The sequence below is a fragment of the Hoplias malabaricus genome, chromosome 8, assembly GCF_029633855.1.
Source record: "Hoplias malabaricus isolate fHopMal1 chromosome 8, fHopMal1.hap1, whole genome shotgun sequence".
NCBI classification, from domain to species: Eukaryota; Metazoa; Chordata; class Actinopteri; order Characiformes; family Erythrinidae; genus Hoplias; species Hoplias malabaricus.
In genome coordinates, this window is record NC_089807.1 from 26,185,802 (window position 1) to 26,208,255 (window position 22,454).

The following is a 22,454-nucleotide window of genomic DNA, read 5'->3' on the forward strand; positions in this document are numbered from 1 at the left end:
GTTTAATTGTGAAGGAAACTTCACACACAAATGTCAACAAGATTTGGTGCACACATTACAGTAGTTTCAATATTTCAACTCTTGCTGCACCAGGATATATTTAGTCAGTTCAAAACCAACTGAAAAAGAACATTTTTTTTCATGAAAGTAACTTTCAGTGCAACTACTTCTGCTTCTCTGAGGCCACAAATGGCAGATTTTACTGGAAATAAGAACATACACAGATGCAAATGTCAGAATGTCTTGGATGACTGTAATTACACCAGGAATGTGTACTGCTACCCTGAACCTCATCCACACAATCTCATTCCAAAATGCAAATGTAAAGAAGGCAACAGAATTTCATAATTTCACTGAACTGCAAAGACAGTGCTGTGCAGTTTGGTTTGGCTTTAGCAGTGTTTAAACAACTAACAAAACTAGTCACTTTTCGGCTTTAAGACAACATGATTATGGGACTATTTTACTGATGTCCCATTTGATTAACTGAGGAGGTGGCACTGGAAATCACCCACTTTGTAACATATTAAATAAATGTAGTGTGCACACTGCTCAACTAAAACCACATGAATGAAGATGAAAGGAAGCACATTAAAGCTATTATATGTGCATATACAAGCAGTAAGATTTTAAAAAAATGTTTGGAATACAAAGGCAGAATGTCAATGGCTTTTAGATTTTTTACTATTATAATTTTTTTGTTCTATTATTATTTTTTTATTATTTTTATTTTTGCCTTGAAAAATAATGTACAAAAGAACAAACTGACTGAGATACTCCACAATCCCAGGAGGCCAGGGCACCTCAAAGGGCACCTGTTTGCACTTTTGATTTGACTGGCTAAACTTTCCTCTTCCCCAAATTAGAGGGCATGTTTTTATTTATTATATTATATTTATATATTATATTTAATCTCAAAAGTCACTGTGCAAAGAAAGAAATGTATCTCCCAAACAGTAACTTTACATGAAAAGGGGGAAAGCATAACACAATAGTCAATATAAAAAGATATTACTCCAAGAAATTTTGGAGCACTCCTATTGGTCCATTCATTCATGTGACGGACATATGCTGTGTTCAAATTATGTAGTAAAAATCGACAAAAATAGAGATATGCTTTTCTTTGTATATATGTCTATATTATATATATATATATATATATATATAACTTTTTTGTCAAACCTAATAGCTAATTTTAACCCAAACCTAAAGCAAAGCGTCAATATTTTTAAAAGTAAAACTGAACTAAACTACATGAAAGCCAGGTCCCTCAGGGCGTCGGTGGCTGGTTGTCATGGAAACATACGTGCGCGGGCTCGCAGCTCCTTTTTCTACCCGGATACAGAGCCACTCGCGGATGCGACGCTTCTCTTTAGGTCACGCCCCCTTTTCGCTCTGAACACACCCCCTATCGCCTCGGTGACGTAGACAAACGAAAGTAGTGACTACGTGACAGAGCGCGGTATGCACGGAGAGAGCGCCGCCGCCGCCGCAGACCTCAGCCACAGAGCGAGAAACAGTGCAGAACGGAGGACAGAGGGTCCACCAGCCCAGGCTTTTGTAGAGCGGCTAGAAAATGCGCAGTTTTAATGTGGAATAAAAGGCGAAGTCCGTCTCTATAGCTGTCTATTTAAAATAGAAGGGAAGAGGAAGTTCGAGCCACATTTCCCCTTTCTGTATCGTCGCCCAATGAGATTCAAGTGACCTGACACGGTTATTCCGTTAATTATGATACTTATGTGAGCCATTTAAAAAATGTATTAACGGCATATCTTTTGGAAAAATGTATATTTTTGGCAACTTTTAAGTGTAGCAAGTGAGTTAAAACACGAGTGTGTGTAAATGTATAGCATGAGAACTCTCCTTAGTGTAAGCACCAACTTGTGCACTTAACTGCTGTTCTGACATTGAAACAGTTTGACAATGTAAATTGACAGCTTAAGGCCGGGAAAACACCTTTTTTTACGTAATGAATGCGAGCAATAACTAAAGTACGTGCCGCACATTTTTGTGTGCTGTAGACGTTTAAAAGACGGCATAGTTAGTGTTGTGAGGACGTAGAGACTTACCTATTTCTTTCTGACCGTGTGGTTTTGCGGGAGAAAACTTCTGCGACAACTCGGAGCCACCTGAGACGGCGTTTTTGCACACACTGCACAAACGGTTCCTGCGACGTGAGGCAGCGGAGAATCTGAGCTCCTTCCTTCTTCTCGTTTGAATTTCTTTTTTTTCGCCGCTCGGTGAACTTGAGTCATTCATGTAGTCGCTCACATTGACTTTCTCTGGCGCTGTTGGTCACACCCACTGCTGCCGAGCGACAGCGGTTCAAAAAGTGCACCAAGTGCTTTGTGAATGAAGTTTCACTGGTGAGTGGTGAACGCCTCGACGACCGTTACTTGTAACTTCACTATGGCAGAAATTCCAGCTAACAGTCCAGCAGCAGGATGCTGCTCATAGAAGTCATCGCTCATGCTGATGATACAGTCCAAGCCTCACAGTGGAGTTTAAACTAGACATTAAATACATAATTGACATAAGTCCAAGGTTAAAGCACACTAAGTCCCCTCTGAGAGTCAATCAGAAAGTTTGGTGCTGGATGCACCAAAGTATGTGCTGAGACTGAAGGCGGTTCTGGGAGGTGTTGGCTTTAGGGAAGGGCGGGAGGTTGAATGCAGTTTAGTCTCATTTTTTTCTGCTGTTCTTGACAAACTTTGCCTGGATTTCTGAGCTGTAAGAAAACATGAGAAGCAGGGTGTGTATGGGAGTTCACACTTTAAGCTTGTCCACACACGCTCAAAGGCAGAAATGAGAACAGTAAAACTGAAAAAGGAAAGAAAGCAGCTGCCACTCATTCCCCATCACAAATACCATTCACAACGTGTGGATGAACTGCTGATGCAACTCATTTCCTTATTAAACCTTAAGCGTGGGAAAGGCTTATTCGCATGCTGGCTTGTTTCCACAAAAGTTGCACAACCTCATTTTTCACATTCCATGCATCTTTTGGCAGTCCTACACCATCTCCTCCTTTCCTGGATTGCTAACTATCAGTGCAATAGTCAAAAATACATTTTGATCAGGAAAACAGGAATTACTGCAGAATGACTTTTGTGAAATTTTTGAGCAAAAATGTTTCATGCCATACATCCAGCTTCCAAACATACCACTCTTGTCCTACTACATGGGCACCAGGGCCACCACAGAGCAGGTATGATTTGGGTGGTGGATCCAGCTCAGCACTGCAGTAACACTGATGTGTTGGTGCATGTTGTGCTTGTACAAGAAGATCAGACATGGCAGACTGCTGAAGTTATTAAAGCCCTCGGTGTCAAAGCTGGACTGTGTACTTCATCCTAAAATAAATAAATAATAAAAAAAAAATCCAGCCAACAGTGTCCTGTGTCCACTGATGAAGGGCTAAAAGCTGACCAACACAAACTGTGCGGCAAGAGATTAGCTACTGTCTCTGACTTTACATGTACAACGTAGACCATTGAGGTAGGTGTGTATTTATATAGTAGACACAGTGTTTAAGAAGGGACAGTGATTGTAGAAACAAGAAAGTGGTCATAATACTATGGATGATCTTAAAATGAGGCTGAAACCAAATACTGACTGGTTTTGGTACATAAAAATGGTTTTGTATTAAAGGCTCTAGATTAATCACTGTTGTAAATGGGCTGTGATGAAAAAAAAAAAAAAACCTTGTCATTAACTGGATGGCTAAAATGTTATTAACAAGGTTTATAGAAATGTTCATAGCCTTGTGCTGTGAATTTAAGCTTTCTTTTGGCATACAGTTGGTTACATGGTTGTCACAGCATGACAAGCAGCTGGGGAGAGAATCTGATGCAGGTTTACTGCTTAACTAAACTAAAGCCAGAGGAAACCAGTAATTAGACTCTCAGACACATTCCACATTTTGCACTAATAGACATGTATAGTGTCCCTGCTGCAAGCTCCAGATTAAGCAGTGGAGATCCGTTGCCACAACTGATTAACAATAAGTTTAGGTTATTGGAACTTATTCTAATACAGGTTTAAGTATACATTCTCGGATCATATGACATGTCCTGTAATTAGATGAAAAATGAACACAGCCACAGGATTCTCTTTTTTCATTTATGCAAACACAGAAGTGTTCCAACTTTAATTGAAGTGCAACAGGCTCTCTTTTGTCTCTCTTTTTCAACAGATCCTGGCTCAAACAGAACTTTCACTTCATTTCAAGAGTGATGTGAGACTGCCGCATGAAGCCCAGGAGGCTGTATTCAAAGCACAATGTGGTGAGCGCTTTTTTTAAACAGAGAAATGTGTCTATTCAAATAGTTTGGAATGTGAGCCGCTGTGTGGTGATGTGTTTCCGGCCTATGGAATGTTTTTCATTTGCACAGGAATGCTTATGCGAAGCTTGTTTTGCAGAGCAACGGGTAAATATTGGAAAAAGAAAATGCAACAGGGAAACATCACAGACTCCCTCTATAGAGAAACAACATGTAATTTAAAAAAAAAACATCCTTTCAAATAATATTTATTGGCACTATTGCCGCTGGTACAAACATAGATACAAATTATTTACATGGCTGCAGTGCAGGGGTGTTCAACTGTCTCCTGGAGGAGCTATTAAATATGCCAGAATTCATTAGCGGACACATGACAAATCTTTGTAGTCATAATCCCAATCACGACTGATGTTGAAGACTTGGGAGCACAGCCTGTTGGGTATAATATCTTTTTGGTTCAAAGGGGCAATCCAGATCCAGAGCCACCAGTATGAAGCAGAAGAGGACTCAAACGCAGCAGGGCACGCACAGGAACGCCGAGTTGACTGAACCTCAGCAGCATCTCAGGAAAAGAGGAGCTCCCTGGTGAAAAGAAAGCAACAGGGTCAACAAAAATCATTCAGAAAGACTGCACTGAAAGTTTATTGGGTGCATTTACTTTGTAGTTTGTGTGTAAGGTAGAATTTAAATTAGACTTTATGTGGGAACACAGTTACTGACTGTAGTCAACCTATATCTGCACAATTTATTCCTACCCACCCCCATCCTATAATTGATTTGAAAAACAACACTAGGTAAAATTTGCAATTTTTGTTCTAGAATGATCCCAGGAAAACACAATATCATCACACACCAATAGCTTAATGCCTACAGAAAATACTTGTAAATCAATCTGATCACAACCAGTATCTCTTTACCATCAAGCTCTGTGGTCACCATCTTCACGAAGCTAGGGATGGAGTGGTAAACCAGGAAGCAGGCAAGCATACAGGTGTCAATATCCTCGTTTGGAGGCTGACCACTTACATATGCCTGCAGAGCATGGCTGTTTTCTGTGTATGAAAGATCAAAGGTCAGAAAGCAAAGCAGAGTGTTATCACACACCAGGTGATTCATAAAAGCTGTACACTCATTCACAGCAGCTTATTATTCCAGAAATAGAGGCTTATTTGCTGAAGGCAAAGAAGTACTAACTTGTGCTAACCTAAAAATATTACCTAGGAGGTGTTGAAACAATTAAATGTTGATCAGGAAACTTTAAGACTAATGCACTATTAACTATCCAGTTATTCATTCAAATAAAAACCTGATCTTAAAGGTTTTCTTTGCAAACCGCAAAAATGCAGTACTGTACAAAAGTCACAGACTCTTCATTTATTTGATTTCCAGGACATCTAAACATAGTTCTCACAGTGAAGGGAATAATTTCAGTTTAGTAATCTCCTGTTTTCCAAATTTTTCTGTTCAACTGGCTTATAAAATAAACTCATTAACAATATCCTGAAAATTTTAAAGGAGCAATCTTTAAGATATTTACTGTACTTGGTCATAAAATGTCCAGGGTGTGTGATAATAGATTAAGGAAACAGTCAAAGCTAAAACACTGCTGCCTCTCATAGCATTGCTGAAACAGTATATTCTCTTTGAGAAGTGCCCAGTCTGGACCGGAGTTCCTGTGATCCTGCCTCTGTCCAATCATTTTACAGTCCACCGTGTGGCCAGGTCTACAAACAGTGTCTTGCTGCCATGTTATATTTTACTGAACCGAAAAAGCCCCATTGCCCTTCTAGAAATCTCCATGACCAGAGACCGAGTAAAATGAGAGGAAATATTAGCCTTGTGTTTTAAAATTGGAGGCAGTTTAGATGCAGCAACACTACAGAACAGAGCTGGCTAATTTTCTCCTAAACAGGTAACAGCAAATAATTTCTGAAAAAATACAGAAGTACAGATGCCTATGTATAGATTAAAAGGAGTAAACGCCACAGGTTGTGTATTTTAAATAAAGAAATTGAGGCATAGTGATGTTTGAAAGTTCTCAGGACTGTTTTGTGAGTTTTATACGAAGAAGGTGATTATCAACATGACTGAAAGGTGTAAATACCACTGTTTGTTTGTTTTAAAAAATATTATTCAGATTCATGTGTGTTTCTCTGTGGTGTGTGTGTATGTGTGTGTGTGTTTTTTAAGCAAATTAAGAAATATGAATTGTGTTTGAAAAGTCTTGCATATTCTCCTATTTAAGGTGGAACAGAGAAATAAAGCAGTACACAGCAAATATAAGCGTTTCTCTAGTAAGTAGATGTTTTAGTTACTACATGATGTACACTTGGCTGTGTGTTTATAATGGATAAAATGAGAAATAAAGTACTGATTCAATACGAGTTTTGTTTAGAAAACCTAGCGCTAGATTTATCTTCGCATAGCTGTTTAAGGTAGAAATGAGTATTCAATAAGAAGCTAGAGAATAATGCCAATAAGACTCTCAAACAGACTTAAGATGGAACTAAATGCTTGAATATGAAAATTATGAATAAGAATCAAAGATCTGCCTCCTAAAATTACATTTATTTTTGTAGGGAAAATAACACCAGCCTTGTCTAGTCTCAAATTTTAATGTGGCTTAGACAGTAAATTCTTGAAAATGCAGGGAAAACGGTGGGGACTCTTTCCATTTTTGCCTTTCACTTAAGTAGGTAAATTTTGAGTTACAATTGGTTTCTGTGATTTAAACTGATAAACTGGAATAACAGTTGCTTCAAAAGGTTTCAAAAGCTATAGCACCTGATGCGCTAGCTTCGGCTCTTAAGGTGGAACAGAGAATTCAAGAAGCTGACGATCAAACCAGTAAGACTAGTAAACTGACACATAAGGTGGAAATAAATGTTTGATAATGTGAATAAGTTGTGAATACTGTGAATAATAATAGAAGATCTGCCTCCTAAACGACATTTGTGATGGAAGAGAATATCGATAATTAACCAGCCTTGTCTAGTTAAAATATTTAATGTGGATTTGGACAGTAAAGGCTTGTAAATGTAGGGAAATTGCGGCTTCTTGTTCACTTTTTTTGTCTTTTTCTTGTGTAGTTAGATGTTTTTGTGAAATGATGAACACTTTTCTGTGTATGTATGTTAATTATGGCACATTCTTCTTAGCTATTATCGTCCAAAGTTCTTAAACTTGTCTCTTGCTTGTTCATTCAGTTTTCCTCAAACTGGCAACCTGCTCGGGCTTCATGTCTAGGTAAAACTCTCTCCACTGTTCTGAAACTGTAATATAGTTCAGATTTTAAATGCTTGGTATTACAGATTGCTTTTTTAAAGCTTTATTTAATGAATAGGTATTTAATTATCTGTCAAAAAACAGTAGGCCCTCTGAATTTAATTACATTTTTATGAAGAACTATTCTAAAACCATATATCTCACAGAGCAGATGTTATGAAGGCACCACAAAGCTGAAAATGTAAACATATTTTTCTACAAAATCTACCAACTACCAAAAATAAGGTTTTCTCACCAGAAAGCCAGTGGTCAAGGGCCCGGTCAGCACAGCTCTTCATGACAGGCAGGAATTCAGAGCTGAGCAGAAGGCCACGACTCTGCCTGTGTGTGTTCCGTAGCCTTTCCTGTAGCACTCTGCTTTCGCACAGCTCCAGGACAAGCTTCATCTGCCACAGACAGAAGGTTTCGCTCAACTTGCCCCGTTCCAGTGCCTTTACTGTCTGAAAGTACACAATCGTACATTGAGTTGCCTTGGCACATTTATATCTACATTCATCAATAAATAACAAGCATGGTGTGCTGCAATTATACAAACACAACAGTCAAAGAATGACTGTAGAGCTTGATAATAATGCATAACCCAAACATATCTAGTCAGCAGTGGTTCGGACCACAGATGGAAAGGTTAACACTAACTGGGCTTCACACTGCAATGTACATTAGCAAAGTAGAGAAGTGTATGTAAATAATCTGCACTAACACTTCATATTCTACAAGAAAGTCATATTAAGTAAGTAAAAGTAATATCAATAACATGTTGTTTAAGAAAAACTTCCAAAGTCATTTCTTTACGATCAGAAAAACTGTCTGTGTGGCTTTACCTTCTGCTGTGACTAGTGGTACCCTCAAAGTGTAATTTCTGTATTTTTATGTAGGGAACATAATTATATCTTATTCTACTATAATTGTAGATATTACAATAGTGTTGATTTCAGGTGCCACATTTCATCTCAAGGACTTGTATTATGTTCTTTTGCTTTACACAGTTCTATAATGAAATACTACAAATATTCACCTCGTCTTCTGTAGAAGGTAATATTGTGTAAAATACAGACCACAACATAACAGTAAAATGGATTCCCTCTTTGTAAGGGCCATGCCTTCAGGTCTGAACCATGCTTAACACACACACACGCCCCTTTAGAATATGATAAGAGGACTCATCTGACCACACTGGTTTTTCCTCATCTCCACAGATGAGTTCCTACACACAAACGTGCATTCACAGCAAACATACTGTAGTGTCTATGTTGTTGTCGATGGAATGTTCATGCTGACTAGGGCTGAACCCAAATATTAGATTATTCAGATATTCGTTTGTGGGATAGGTATTTGGTTTTTAATATCAGGATTCAGACATTCAGGGATTATTCCTATAAAAATTATTATTATTATTATACATTTTAAAATTAAAGCTACTAATAAAACATGCCCGTACCCTCATGGATTGCTGTAAGAATGTTGCTTAGCAACCCAGCATGGTTTGGTTGACTGTCAATATAGCAGTTCCATCACTGAGAATTACTTCAAGGATGAACCAAATTAAAATGTTAAGGTGCTATACTTCTCTCCAAACACTTGAAACCCAAAGAATCAATACAGTTTCAATTAAATACTGTACAATTTCCCCATTTACAGTGATAGAATGAGGACCGATTTAGGTTTTAAAAGACATTTTAAATATAATATTTTTATATATAAGTATGTTAAATCTAACTAAGGCTAAACTGTGGACAACCTGTGCAAGGAAGTGAAGTTGTCTATTTTTAAATGCTGCACAGTTTTGCAACACTAACCTGATCAATAGAGATATATGTAGGCAGCATCTCTGGGTTTTCCTGGGTCACACATTCATATAGAATTGCTGAGAATAAGGCCACAGTCTCCTGTTTCTGTGGAATGAAAACCAGGGGAACAAAGGGAAACACACACATAATAACAAAGGAAAACCACCATAATAACTTCCTGACCTCAAAAACGTTGCTGTTGTTTAAGGATGGGTGGAGAAAAAACAAACAGCATGAACTAAAATCATGTATTTGTTTTAAAAAATCCAACTGAAAAGAAGAATAATAATAATTTAAGGACGTTTATTCATGGAAACTCTGTCCGAGATTGCTTAAACCACCATTTGCACATTTGTACCTGGCAGAACTGAACTGCAAATAATCATATCCCATAAAATCAGTGGCGGATGCTGGTCTTTCAAGGAGGGGAAGCTCAATTTCGGCCTACATCATAAAATGTGTCGGTTTATTTATACGTAAATTCTACCCTCTGTTCCTTTTGAAGAAAATGATCTATGACCCTGTCGTACCAACAAGGCATCTTTCCAGGGACTTGACTAGTGTCCTCTCAATGGCCAGCAGAGCTAGGCTGCTTAAACGGCCTTGGCCCATGTAAAGTGTGTCCACCTGTGAGTGCTTTGTGGCGGTGGAGGGGCTCAGCATCACCCGCTGGACAGAAACTGCGATGAAGTCAGAAAGAGTTATAGAAGTCAGTCTCCAAACACAAGCAGCTACAAAAAACCCCACCAGAAATAGAAGCTTGATTTGTCGCTAGTCGTTTTTAACAAAGAAAATGCCGCTAAGAGGACTTAGAAAGTCTCCGGTTCCGGTCTCAGAATAGAACGAAAATTTAATGCTCGCACGGATCTTTACACCAAAGGATCGCTGATTCGCTCATTTCGCTGTCAATCAAAAAGGGATTCAGCCTCAGACAGAGCATCCAATCATCAGGTAGAAGCTGAGCGTCCGTGCCAGCCGAGGCCAGCCCACTGCCCCATAGACCCCCAGAGACGCTGAGCGTCCGATGGGCGGGACAAAGCCCAGCATTTATCCAATGACTCGTCTCGTTTCGCTGCACTTCGCTTCTTGCTATTGAACTCTGTGGACGCTCAGCGTCCACACTGTTTAAAGCACTGTGAAGTGCGGGAATGATTGAGAGGAAAGCCGCGTCTTTACCAGTGATAAGAGGCTGATTCTGAACAAAAGTTGAGCGCGTTGTAGTGCATATTTATTCAATGACATGTACACACAACAGTATATATATTTGATCACTTATTTTTTTGACATTTTAGGGGAAGCTGAGCTTCCCTTGCAGTCTTAGAGCAATCACCTCTGCATAAAATATATATGTAATTAACTCACATGTTTCATGTTCTCTGAAGTTTTGCAAAAGTACTCAGCAAAGGAAACCAAGGCAGCATCTGAGGTGAAGGTTGAGATAGCTTCAGGCTGCAGAAGAGTGGGGGTGGGGGTGGGGGAGAGAAAGGGAAAGGCCAAGAGAAGTAAACTGAGAAATGTTATTTGTGCAATGTTTTTTTTTTTTTTAAATTCAAATAACATCTCAGAGGGGCTGAGACTTTCAAAATTAATGATGGAAGGAGTTCACCACTTGGTGAAAAAAAGTGTGGGGAAATAGTACAACAATTCAATAATAAGTTATAATAAGTTTATATTTTAAAACATGAAAGAACTTTCATCCATCTACAGAACACAATGTCATTCAAATATTCAGAGAAATCTCTATATGGAAGGAAAAGGCACCCACATAAAATATTGAATGTTTGTGATCTTCTAGCACTCAATGCATGGAAATCAATGCATGGGCTCAGAAACTCTTTCAAATATGATGAAACTCAGTGCTGATAATTTTAATAGGTGGGATCTTTCATTGCTTGGTAATTGGAAAAAAATTTCATTTTTTCTGGAAGTGTCCAGTAGTAGCTAGGTTTTGGATCTTTGTAATTGCATTTATTTCTGAACTGTTAGATATCAAACTGCAATTTAGGGGCTGTAACACAATATGCCCATCCCAACATTTTTGGAGTGTTGTCAAATTCAAAATGGTAAATATTTTTCAAAGAAACACCAATCTTTCTACGTTTCAAATTTTTGTAATCTTTGTACTATTTTAAATTATGTACAGAACTTAAATGATTAGCACATCATTGCATTTTGTTTTAATTTACATTTTGCCCAGCGTTTTAAAATGAGTATTATTTTATTTTTTGAAAATGAGTATTATTCCATTTTTCCCAGAAAATATACATTTAGCTGCAGTAAATCTTTATGTCAAAAAATCTATATTTACTCATGATGCTCAAAATATGAGAATGAATGTACTTCTAGCTTGAAGCACCTCCCATGAAAGCTAATATTTGCTATCAAACTATAAATAGTGAAAAAGTTCTTGTAAAACCTGTCTGTGGGTCATGGTTTGAGTTATGATAATTATTGGCCACTCTGACAGACCTTGAATGTGGTCACTTCTGGGTTTCTTTTGTTGACAGTAGGGGCCAACAGACTTTTCCAGCCACGTGGATCATCCTTATAGGGAAGTTGTCCAGCACGGAGCTTCACATAGAGAATGCCATCTCTTAAAAGGATAGATCTGAAAGAGGGGAGGGAAGAGGGGGGGAGGAAAAAAAAAACAAGCACACTTACGACATGTGAATACATTTTAGGGGGGAAAAATATCAAAGTAGGGGTTGTTGTTCAGACTTACTGCAAATGCTGAGTTCCTTTACTAAGATCAATGTTCAGCTCCCAGTATCTTGGACCTTTCACCTTAATCTATGAGTACAATAGATGGCAATGATATGTTTAAAATAAAGTGTATATATATATATATATATATACTGACAGCAAACACAAACACAGTTCTGGCTTTCAAAGTTGTTGGCCTGAAGAATGCTGGGCCTTAGAATCTCTTTTAGATAGACCCGTACCTCGTGCAGGTAGCCTGTGTAGCATTTGCATATTTTGTTGCTCATGCTGTTACCTGTTTCAGAAGATGAAGCTCTGGGAGCATGGCAGGAGCCATCAGTTCCACGGTTGTCTCGTCATACCACTGCGTCCCCTTTTAAACAAAGGCATTTTCATAGAATCCCCACAACACAGCACAGTACTAAATATTACAAGTGTAGCTGATCAAACAGAAATGTCTGAGGCATGTCTGTAATTGCAATTAAACACATGATTCCACCATTCATTTGTCATGAGTTATCAAAAAACAGGTAGCCTACTGACTACAAGGTCAGATGTGAGAGAAACAAGAGGTGAGATCCTAAAGTTGAGCTGTCATTGTTACACAGCAGTACTCTGTAAATTTTTAGCTCAGCCCAAGCTCCAGACACGTAGCAGCCAGTCAGAGAAAAGCCACAAGCAATGCTACAGACAAGCAGAATGACTCAGTCATTCAAATCACTGTCAAGGATGTGCACAGTACTGCAGCTGACCCACCCACCAAAAAATCTCAATTCGCATATATATTTAGTGTTCTACAGTGGGAGGAAAGACACATACCTTGTAAGTGACATCAAGCATAGCGTAACACGGCTTTAGAGTGTCTACGTCCACAGGAACTAGCAGTCGAGGCTCCGCCGCAAGGACACAGAGGTGACGCAAGGCTTGGAGGTGATACCTGAGTAACACATGCCCAAATAAATGCAGCACACAAGGAGACAGGTTTAAAAAATAACTAAATAAATAGAAAATAAAACCTGTCCTGGAGAATATGGAAACTAAGCCATTGAACTCTTTTGCCAAATTAAAACTTCTGGTCGCAACAAAAGAAATAAAACAGAAATGAAAACATAAACAAAAATTTGTTAGTAGGAACATGTAAAGTTGCTGTTTGAATGACCATTGTGTTCCTAACTGCCAAGTTGATTTGCCCTAATGTCATGCTGTTTTTAGGTAGCTCAGATGCTACACAGTGCATCATGAGCTACCTAATGATAGTGTCTGAATAGGTAGGGCAGATAAGGCAGAACCTGAAAATTGATCTAGAATCATTCTTCACATCTCTAAGTGTCTCCTGTAGTTGCAGCTACAGTGTCATACTATCTGTCATTTTAAATCCTCGGGTGGAATCTGGATCCAAGGTCCGGATTTAAAAAATCACTGATTAAAGAATTTCACAAAAGTGGCCCATAGTCTACGGAGCAACAATCCTTATTCTAAGCCCATCAAAGTCCTCCTAATACAAGTACAATTATTACTCCTAAAAAACACAATTACAGACGAGCTATCCCATTAAAGTACTCTGTATAGTGTTGCATAGGGCAACTGCAGAAAAAAAAAATACTTTAAGAAAATTTTGAGTTGACGTATTGTGTGTGAGATTTTTACCTGTTATCAGTGCTATGAGCAGGGAAATGAGGATAGAGAGCACAGAGGAGGGCAGCAATGGCTGAGTTGGAGGTGCTGAGGGTGTACCTATGTGAACAAGTATGTATGACATATTATTAGCAACAAATATATTAGAAGCAAAAACTAGTCAACACTTTATTTAATGGCTACATACTTTGATACCTCATAACATATATAAGCAAAGCTGAACGCATTTTAATTTTTTTTATTTCTCACACTGTTGATAAAATATTACTTTAAAAGTGATGGAAATTTTAATGCAGAGGTCATTGGACAAAAAGTATTGGGGCACCCACACAAACTTTTTATGATTTTATGATTTATAACAGTGTCCACTTTTCTCCAAAGGCTTTCCACAAGGTTTTGGAATGTGTCTGTGGGAAATTTGGCTCACTCATCCAGAAGAGCATTTGTAATGGTCAGAAACTGATGTTGGACTGATGTTGTTCATCCTGAGAGTGTTTTACGGGGGTTGAGGTCAGGAGTCTCTGCGAGTCAGGGTCTTCCACACCAAACACACCCAACCATGCCATCATGTACCTTGCTTTATGCACTGGGACACAATTATGCTGGAATGGAAAAGGGCTTTCCCAAACTGTTCCTAGAATGTTGGAAGTATAAATTTGTCCAGTGGTAGCGTGCTTTACACCACTCCAACCAGAGCTTGCCATACTTCTTGGTAATGTATGGTGGCATGCAATTACTCAACCATGGAAACCTATGCCATGAAGCCCCCTCTGCAGTTTCTGTGCCAATGTTAATGCCAGAGGAGGTCTGCAACTCTCAGTTACTGAGGCAGACAAACATTGCTGAGTTTTATGCATGGTGTGCTTCAGCAATTGGCAATCCCACTCTGTAACTTTACATTCTCTGCCACTTCATGGCTGAGTTGCTGTGGTTACTAAACACTTCCATTTTTCAATAATACCAGACAGAGGTGATCATGAAAAATCCAGGAGGGTAGAAATTTCACAAACTGACTATTTGCAACATTGGCATATTTTTTTCAGTACCATGCAATACAACTGAATGAGATCATAAGAACTGCTCATTCTCTCACAAAAGTTTGTAAAGGCAGACTGCATGGCAAGGTACTTAACTGCATACACTTGTGTCAATGGGAGTTATCAATCCTATTACTTGCAAATAACAGTAGATGAATTATCATATTAGTTTAAGGCCTTTTGTGGAAAGACAACAGCATTCACATGATGAAACATTGTGCCATCTTCTGCTTAAACATACAAGCTGTTTATAGTCAATTAAAGTTTTATGAATGTTATTCAGTGATTATGCATGTATTCCAAATCATATGTAATCCTCAAATAAAGTGTTACTAAAAGCTATTTTGCTTCACATTGTCCATATAAAAATTACTGAAGAAAATGACATGTAAAAATAAGCAAACAAAAACAATAGATACTGAAAAAGGAAAATTTGCTGTGGTATCAAAAAAGTGGTGATATTTGACAAAAGCAGACGTATTTTGTGCTAAAACTGTCTGTGCATGGGAAATTGGTCAGCCATTGTTTAATGGCATCATTTGGGCTCTTTTAAAAGCTTCACTTAAAAATAATAGCTTTGCAGAAGAGAGTGCTTGAGACAAGAGGTACTCGTGGTGCATTCAAGCCAGTCAGTGTGATGCCCCATCCCCCATACATAAAACGCTTGTACAAGAACCTGTGGATCAGCCCACCACCTGCCCAGCACAGTAAAAGTGCAGCTACCACAAGGACAAATTTATAATGGAAAGGCCAGTGTCAGTTTCACTTAACAACACAGGTACAAATTCAAGATGCGATAGCAGCAGCTGAGTCACAGTCAAAAATCAACTGAATCTCAGAGTAAGGTTTTTTCTGTAATCTTTTTGTTAAATTATGATCAGTGTTCTCAGTAGAGTCTGTATATATAGACATATAACTGGACGAATATTACTACAGAAGGAGATGATTTCTGTCAAACTGGTTGCTGAAAGAGAGATATTATGTGGTCAGACATTGCTACATACAGTTGTGCAAAGACAGTGAGATAAAATTCTGGTTTTGACAGCTAAGTTTGCAAAGCAGGAAGTAATATCAGTGTTTGTTAAAATGACCTAGAAGTGTGACACTGCAGGCCCATTAATTCTGCCTGCAGTACAGTTAGAGCTAGAATTTACATTTTTATTTTTCAAAATATGTAAGACATGTTATCGTGACACAAACCAATCTGAGAGTTAAACTGACCAATATACATGTTCATTAATAAGTTCACATCCTTTACAAATTACACCAGTATAGCACCTCCATTCATTTAGTCAGTGTACTCATTGCAGGCGTACAAAATCAAGTGATCCATGTTTTTTCCACTTCAAAGGACACTATTCTATTTCCAAACCAGCCCACTTTGTTTCCACATATAAAAGAAAAAGCTTGTATAAACTATAAACAGTATCCCAACTGTTGCAATGAGAATGCAGATGAAAGACTCTTTCTTTAGTGGGAAAAATTAGGTTAGGTAGTTTGTATTTAATGCCATATCTGCTTATAGGCCCACATTCATGACAAGAAAAGTGGTAAGATGTTAATAATTTACTAATACAGTTTTATTTTAAATAATAATAATGGTATTTTGAGGCTACCATCTATTTAAGTTTGTCATGTGTGTTGCTTAAGTTTCATTACTGACAGGAATTTTAGGAGTGCTGATGCTTTTGTGTTGTTCTTTAGTGGGAAAAGAGATTTTGCCCAACTATCCAGAAAAAGTTTAAGGCACAACATTTTACATATTTCCTGTGCCACTGTACCACACCAATATATTTGCCAACAAATCTTTAAGAACATCTAATATTACAAAATATTTTAAGATATGGTTATTTAAAATATTTTATATATATATGTATATATATTTTTTGCTCACTTTGAAACATTACATAATAAAAGCCTAATTCATTATTTCATTCATTATACAAAAGCACATTATCAAACCCTCAGGTACGGAATTAAAATGAATATCTGTTATTTATGTCATTACATTAATTCGAATACATTATACTAAAAAGCCAATAAATCTACATTCATATTGTCAACTACCATTACAAACTTTTCTAGAATGCAAAAAAGACCTTAACTTCAGGGTTTTCTTTTCTTTGTTTAAAGACTGATGTCTGGTCCTATCCTTTTGATGCTGTAAAAAACAGCCACATAACAGATTAGCCAGACTAGAGTATATTTCAGCAGAGGGAATGAAGAACATGACAGGGACTCTTGGATCAGCCTGCTGTTCATAATATAAACTCTCTTAGCCATGATTACTGCTTTGTGCATATTCTTCATACAGGCAGTCACAGATGCTTTAAAAACAGACATTTGGTCTGGATAAAGTATGTGCAATAACTTCTGCAACTATTTTGAAGTTTTCATCTAATGTAAACATGGATAAACTTAAAATCTGATCGATCGATATATCATTATTGGTATTTGGTCAGTTTATGTTTATATGGACACATATACACACATACACTAGAATTCTATCATATCAAATACATTGTGAAAAAGCTCAGTCCCATGGGGTCATGTGTAATTTCATAACAAAAACAAATGTCTGGGGACAATTTGTTGAAACAGGTGCCAGATATCATTTTTTTGCTTTTATAGGCCCATGTTCTACTTTTATCACAGGTCCAATTATAAGTACATATTGCAGGTGTAATCCTCCAAGAATTTAAGAAACATGTAATTTACAAATTTGCTACCTTCAAGGATTGCAAATGAACCCTTCATTATTACTGATTCATAAATTATAATTAATTTCTAAGAAAAAAAAAACTCTATAATGCATATTTGAATAAAGGAATATGTAGCACTACCATTATTGCAAGCAATATGCTCTCAGCATTTCTACACAGAACTATAGATTTACTTTGAGTTTTTGGGGGGAATTTCACCTAAAGCCAGTCATTTTATGTTTGCAGTCCTTTCAAAAAGTATGTTTCCTCTGTAAGAAAACAAACCCACGTCACATATTAGGCCAGCACAACACAGTTGCCTCTGGGAGACTGATCATAATTTTGGTTGATGCTGTAACATACGTTATGCCTAACCATCAGGCAATCATTTGGTATCATTTATACTTATTAACTGCATGTGAATTATTGGAGTACATTAATAAAATTCTTTTTGTGATGACAAATTTCTATTATGGAGCAAACATTTAAAAACAGCATTATTACCATCTGGGTAATATCAATGATGTTAAAATCAATCAGTATCAATGCCAGTACTAATCCAGAATTTCAGATCAGTACGTAATTAGCTGGACTACTATATAAAATGAACAATTGGTTTACTCTGACCCTAGTCTCACATTTTCACTTAACATGGCCAAGAACCACCTACTAGACTGTTGGTTCCCACCCACGTTTAGCCAAAATTTCCTCATGGTTGTATACAGAGATTCGAGTTATGAGATTTTAACAGACTAGGTGTCCTGTAATATGTTCACTGTAGGCCACTAACCTGCCTCCTCCCAAAAAGAGCAGTCCGAGGGCCATGTGGTGGGCCATGTGGAAGCCATAGTTCATCTCACCAAAGGTCCGTTTATGCAGAAAGCGACAGAGCTGCAACACTTTCAGGTTTCCCGAGCCAGCCATCACCATGGAGGTGGCCAGCAGCACCATGCTCAGACATGTTTGCAGGTTATACTGACCTGACTGTTTGACACAAAATTAACTGATATCAGATCACACAGTAATAAGTCATTAGGTAATGATGTAAGTTTCACAACTATTTAATGTGCTTTTCTGATATATAACTCACCACTGTGGCTGTGGAAGTAGTGTTGATTAGAGACTGCATGAAGTTTCGAGCAAATTTGTACTGATAAAAAAAAAAGGGACGTATATATAAAAGATATAGGTCAGAAAAAATGTGTGTAACAAAACAATACAGAAACCACTTTAACTGAGGAGTTATTGGAAACCTCCTTGTTTCAACCTTCCTCTTACCAGGCAGTCAAAGGCATCCGAATTTGCAGATCCAGCAAATCTGAAGCCCACGGCCATGCAAGCTCCAGCTATGATGTAGTCATGAGCTTGTCTGCAAAGAAGAACATGTGGTTTGTGCAAGATTAAATTCACCTATCAAACAAGTTACTAAAAACCAACTGCAAATGTGAAAGCCAAAGGCTGTTCTCCAAATGTTTCTGCATCAAACCTTTGTTTACATATCTGATATTGATGGTATGAACTCACACCAAAGTTTCCATATTCAGATCCTCTGATACTAGAGCTTCCTCTTGGAGTCCAATGTTCTCCTGGATTATCTGAAAAAGAAAACCACAAAAAGCATGTTTTTCTATTAAATCTTTCACAGCAATCATTCAGAGACTACTCATTTTAGGGGCTTGTAGTTTACTATATCATTTGAAAACAGCCGTCCTCTGAATGTCTTCCAAAATTTCCTGGAATTAAATCTTCTACATTGTTAACATTTTTTTCCTTCTCCTATAAAGCCATTACTCTAAGACTCCTCTTATTCAAACTCATTATATTTGTTATTTATGAGTGTTATAAAATATGTAATGTATGTTTACATGGATTATTGAAGGTAGAGCTAAAGGGCCATAAATATATTTGCAGTATGCACATTACAGTATGAAAGTCATCAATTGGTGTGGGGGTGTGGGGAATATTGCCAATAAAATGCCTACTACCTTAGAGTCCTTATCATTAGCTTAGTGATTATATATGTCACTGACAGAAAAACACAAATAGGTCAATATATATTGTTGATATATATTCAAAATAAATATTACTTGACAAACAACTATCCATTTTGAGTCTAAGGACTCATGACTGACCTAAATTAGCATGTAAATAAAAACTTAGATGTGGTGGGTGGCGTTGGCCTGAATCTGCGTCAGTGCCTTCAGAGCATGAAGATGTTCAGCGATTTAGAGGAATGAACCATCATGTTTACTGACCATTTAAGAATAACAATATATTTTAAAATACTTCTAGAGCAGACCTGTAATACAAGTGATGAAGCCCTTGTACACTGCAGGCATAAAGCTATACAGCTTGTGACACTTGGTGCCAAAGCGCTTTAGGTATACTAGTGTTAGTTGAGTTAAACCAATTTCTAATAAAATGAACTAGCATAACTTTCACAGTGAAATTACAAAAAATGCACTGCAAAATATTTCTGAGGACACTGAACATAGCATAGCATGGGGAAGGTGTAAAAGGTGAAAAGGTTAAGTGTAACAAAGTGAGAGTAATACTGAGTAGCTTGAAGATTGAAAAAGTGTATGTGCATGCAAATGTTAGTGAACCATGTTTTGCACCTGAGGCACATTGCTGGTCACCCATTCCTCATTAGGCAAGATCTCGTCCCACATGATGATGCATCTGGCCAGAGTCTGGAGACAGAACAGACAGACACACACAATCTCAGACACACACACATTTAGTCGTCAGCATTTGAGTGCTTTTGCTATTAGGTCATTTTATCCCTCTAGCTTTCTGTCTATGCTTCTAGTTCAAACTGGTGCTGATTTGTAGAAGGTGGCTGTTTACAAGATACACATGCCTGATTCCCACTAGAACTTTAAAGGAAGGAATGTGTGGTGAAGTACAGCTAAACTGAGAACTTTACAAGCTGGAATTTCTGAGCCACTTTCATAACAAAAAAGAAAAAAAAAAAACTCAGGCAGCTGAAATCTAATTTTGTGCCCTATTCACTTTTAGCAGGACAGGTTTTCTGCAATATGAATATCAAAAAGACATGTCAGAAAGTAACCGTGAAAAAATGTTTAAGATACAAATACCATTTGCCTTGCAGTATGAGCAAAGTCATTTATTTGAACAATACTAAAATCAATAAGTAACCTTCCTAGCATGTAGGCGCAACAACAGATTATTCATTGCTAAATGTTATATTGTAGCCATAATTATTCTAAACATTTACTAATTTTATATGTATTTTTTGTAAACCTCTAAGCAGACTTCCAGAATGTTAGGGGGCTAGGTCAACAAACTGTAGGCATAGCTATATGTGCACATTCCTTTACGTAATTGTATTTCCATGGTTCTTTTATACACTCAAAAATAAAGGTGCAACAAAAGTTTCTTTGAACAATACCATAGAAGAACCACTTTTGGTTAGATAAACAATCATATTTGCAAATATGTTTAAATGAGTAAAGACCCTTAAGATTCAGTGATGGATTTTTAAACCTATAAAAGGTTCTTCAAACTCACACACCACTTAAACAAACAGGGTTCTTTATGGAAACAAACGTGATTCTTCTATGGCATTGCCCAAAACTCCCTTTGTAGCACCTTTAAGAGCGTACTCTATGAATGAAAACACAATCAACAAATGAATAAACCTAATGCATATCATAAAATTTAAAATTCTGAACAAGAGTGAACGGTTATGCAAGGTAGTTCTTTTTTAACAAAATTTAAATTGTTTAATCCTCATATTCATAAGATACATTCTACCTTAAAAGGAAAGTTTTTAGTTTAACTTGTGTGTAAGTCTTTATTCACTGTTTGCGTTATCACAGAAACTTATTTGTAACTCCAGATGATTAGCTTTGTAACACTTTCTGTCTCTGTTTACTTTCATGCAGTGAGCCATCTCCCAAATTTGGAGGCATTTCCACCTTACGTAATACAAAAAATCAAAAATAATTAAATACTTTAAAACTATGGAGCAGGAAGAGAATAATACCCTCATCTTGGTTCATGCTCTTCAAAGTTTGAAGTTCTCTCAGTTGTCTAAAAAACTCAAATGTCATTGCCGTGAGCAGAGAGAGAGAGAGAGAAAGCCTAGCATACTAGACAGGTACACTTTGTTTTATTTATTTATTTATTTTAGCCATTTACAGACACCAGGGTTTGTAAATCATTAGACAGGTTTCAAGCTAGAAAATGGTGAGGAAAAAATCTAAATTTTATTTAAAATTTATTTATTTAAAAAGTGTTTTTAAGATCATGAAAGTGACCTTTAAATGGTACTTAGAGACCAGAAGTAATGTTCTGTAGTTTTTATGATGAAATACATTTTTGAATAAAAAATTTGAAAAATAGAAACTCATATTTGCCATGCTACTGAAGCTACAGAGTGTGGACATGGTAACAAGGACTTTCCTTCTTTTGCTACATTGTAATAAGTGGGAAGTTGTGTTTTAATTGGTATCGGACCTTTAGTGGTATTGCTTGATTCTTCACATGAACAAGTTTCCTATTTTCAGGGAGTAATATAAATCAGCCACAAATATATAATGTATACTGGGGACATTTATTAATTTTTTTTTACACTGCTTGTGCACATACATTAGGGAATCTGTAATGCCTCACACAGAAACTTTGAAATAGGACAAAACGGTCACTGTCATAATCACTGGACTGTGCAACTCAGATGACATGGGGATTCAATCAGCAGTTCAAATACATCTGATAGCAGGAGGATAGTCATTAGAATTGTAAAGAATACTTGCCTGAGTATCTCACTACTCTGGACACAGGAGTGCAAATATGGTTAAAACTGACCCAACAAGAACTTATACTTGCTTGTTCTTTGCTGCTGCTCACATGTGGTTATTGAGCAGTAGCTCCTTGTGTTTTGTGCCACAAAAACTTAAACCACTTAAATGCACTTAAACCAGCTGTTATGAACAGGGCTGTTAAGACAGGGTGGTGATTGTGGAGCTTGGTTTTTGTGGTATTTTAACCAAAGCA

The 22,454-nt window shown here is 37.3% G+C and overlaps 1 protein-coding gene across 2 annotated transcripts in view; it reads right to left on the bottom strand.

Moving 5' to 3' along the window:
• Window positions 1-4,285: 4,285 nt before the first annotated feature.
• The window catches only part of anapc1 (anaphase promoting complex subunit 1), a 64,911-nt gene continuing 46,742 nt past the window's right edge, over window positions 4,286-22,454 (bottom strand). For both annotated transcript variants that reach the window (XM_066678406.1, XM_066678405.1), the window contains exons 34-48: window positions 20,051-20,125; window positions 18,957-19,027; window positions 18,711-18,801; window positions 18,523-18,582; window positions 18,223-18,416; window positions 13,706-13,792; window positions 12,878-12,995; window positions 12,354-12,431; window positions 12,078-12,145; window positions 11,825-11,963; window positions 10,718-10,804; window positions 9,365-9,460; window positions 7,804-8,008; window positions 5,201-5,335; window positions 4,286-4,865 (exon numbers count right to left, since the gene is read on the bottom strand). In XM_066678406.1, coding sequence (XP_066534503.1) covers window positions 4,741-4,865; window positions 5,201-5,335; window positions 7,804-8,008; window positions 9,365-9,460; window positions 10,718-10,804; window positions 11,825-11,963; window positions 12,078-12,145; window positions 12,354-12,431; window positions 12,878-12,995; window positions 13,706-13,792; window positions 18,223-18,416; window positions 18,523-18,582; window positions 18,711-18,801; window positions 18,957-19,027; window positions 20,051-20,125 — 1,629 coding nt within the window. In that variant the 3' untranslated portion in view covers window positions 4,286-4,740. The remainder of the gene's footprint in view (window positions 4,866-5,200; window positions 5,336-7,803; window positions 8,009-9,364; window positions 9,461-10,717; window positions 10,805-11,824; window positions 11,964-12,077; window positions 12,146-12,353; window positions 12,432-12,877; window positions 12,996-13,705; window positions 13,793-18,222; window positions 18,417-18,522; window positions 18,583-18,710; window positions 18,802-18,956; window positions 19,028-20,050; window positions 20,126-22,454) is intronic.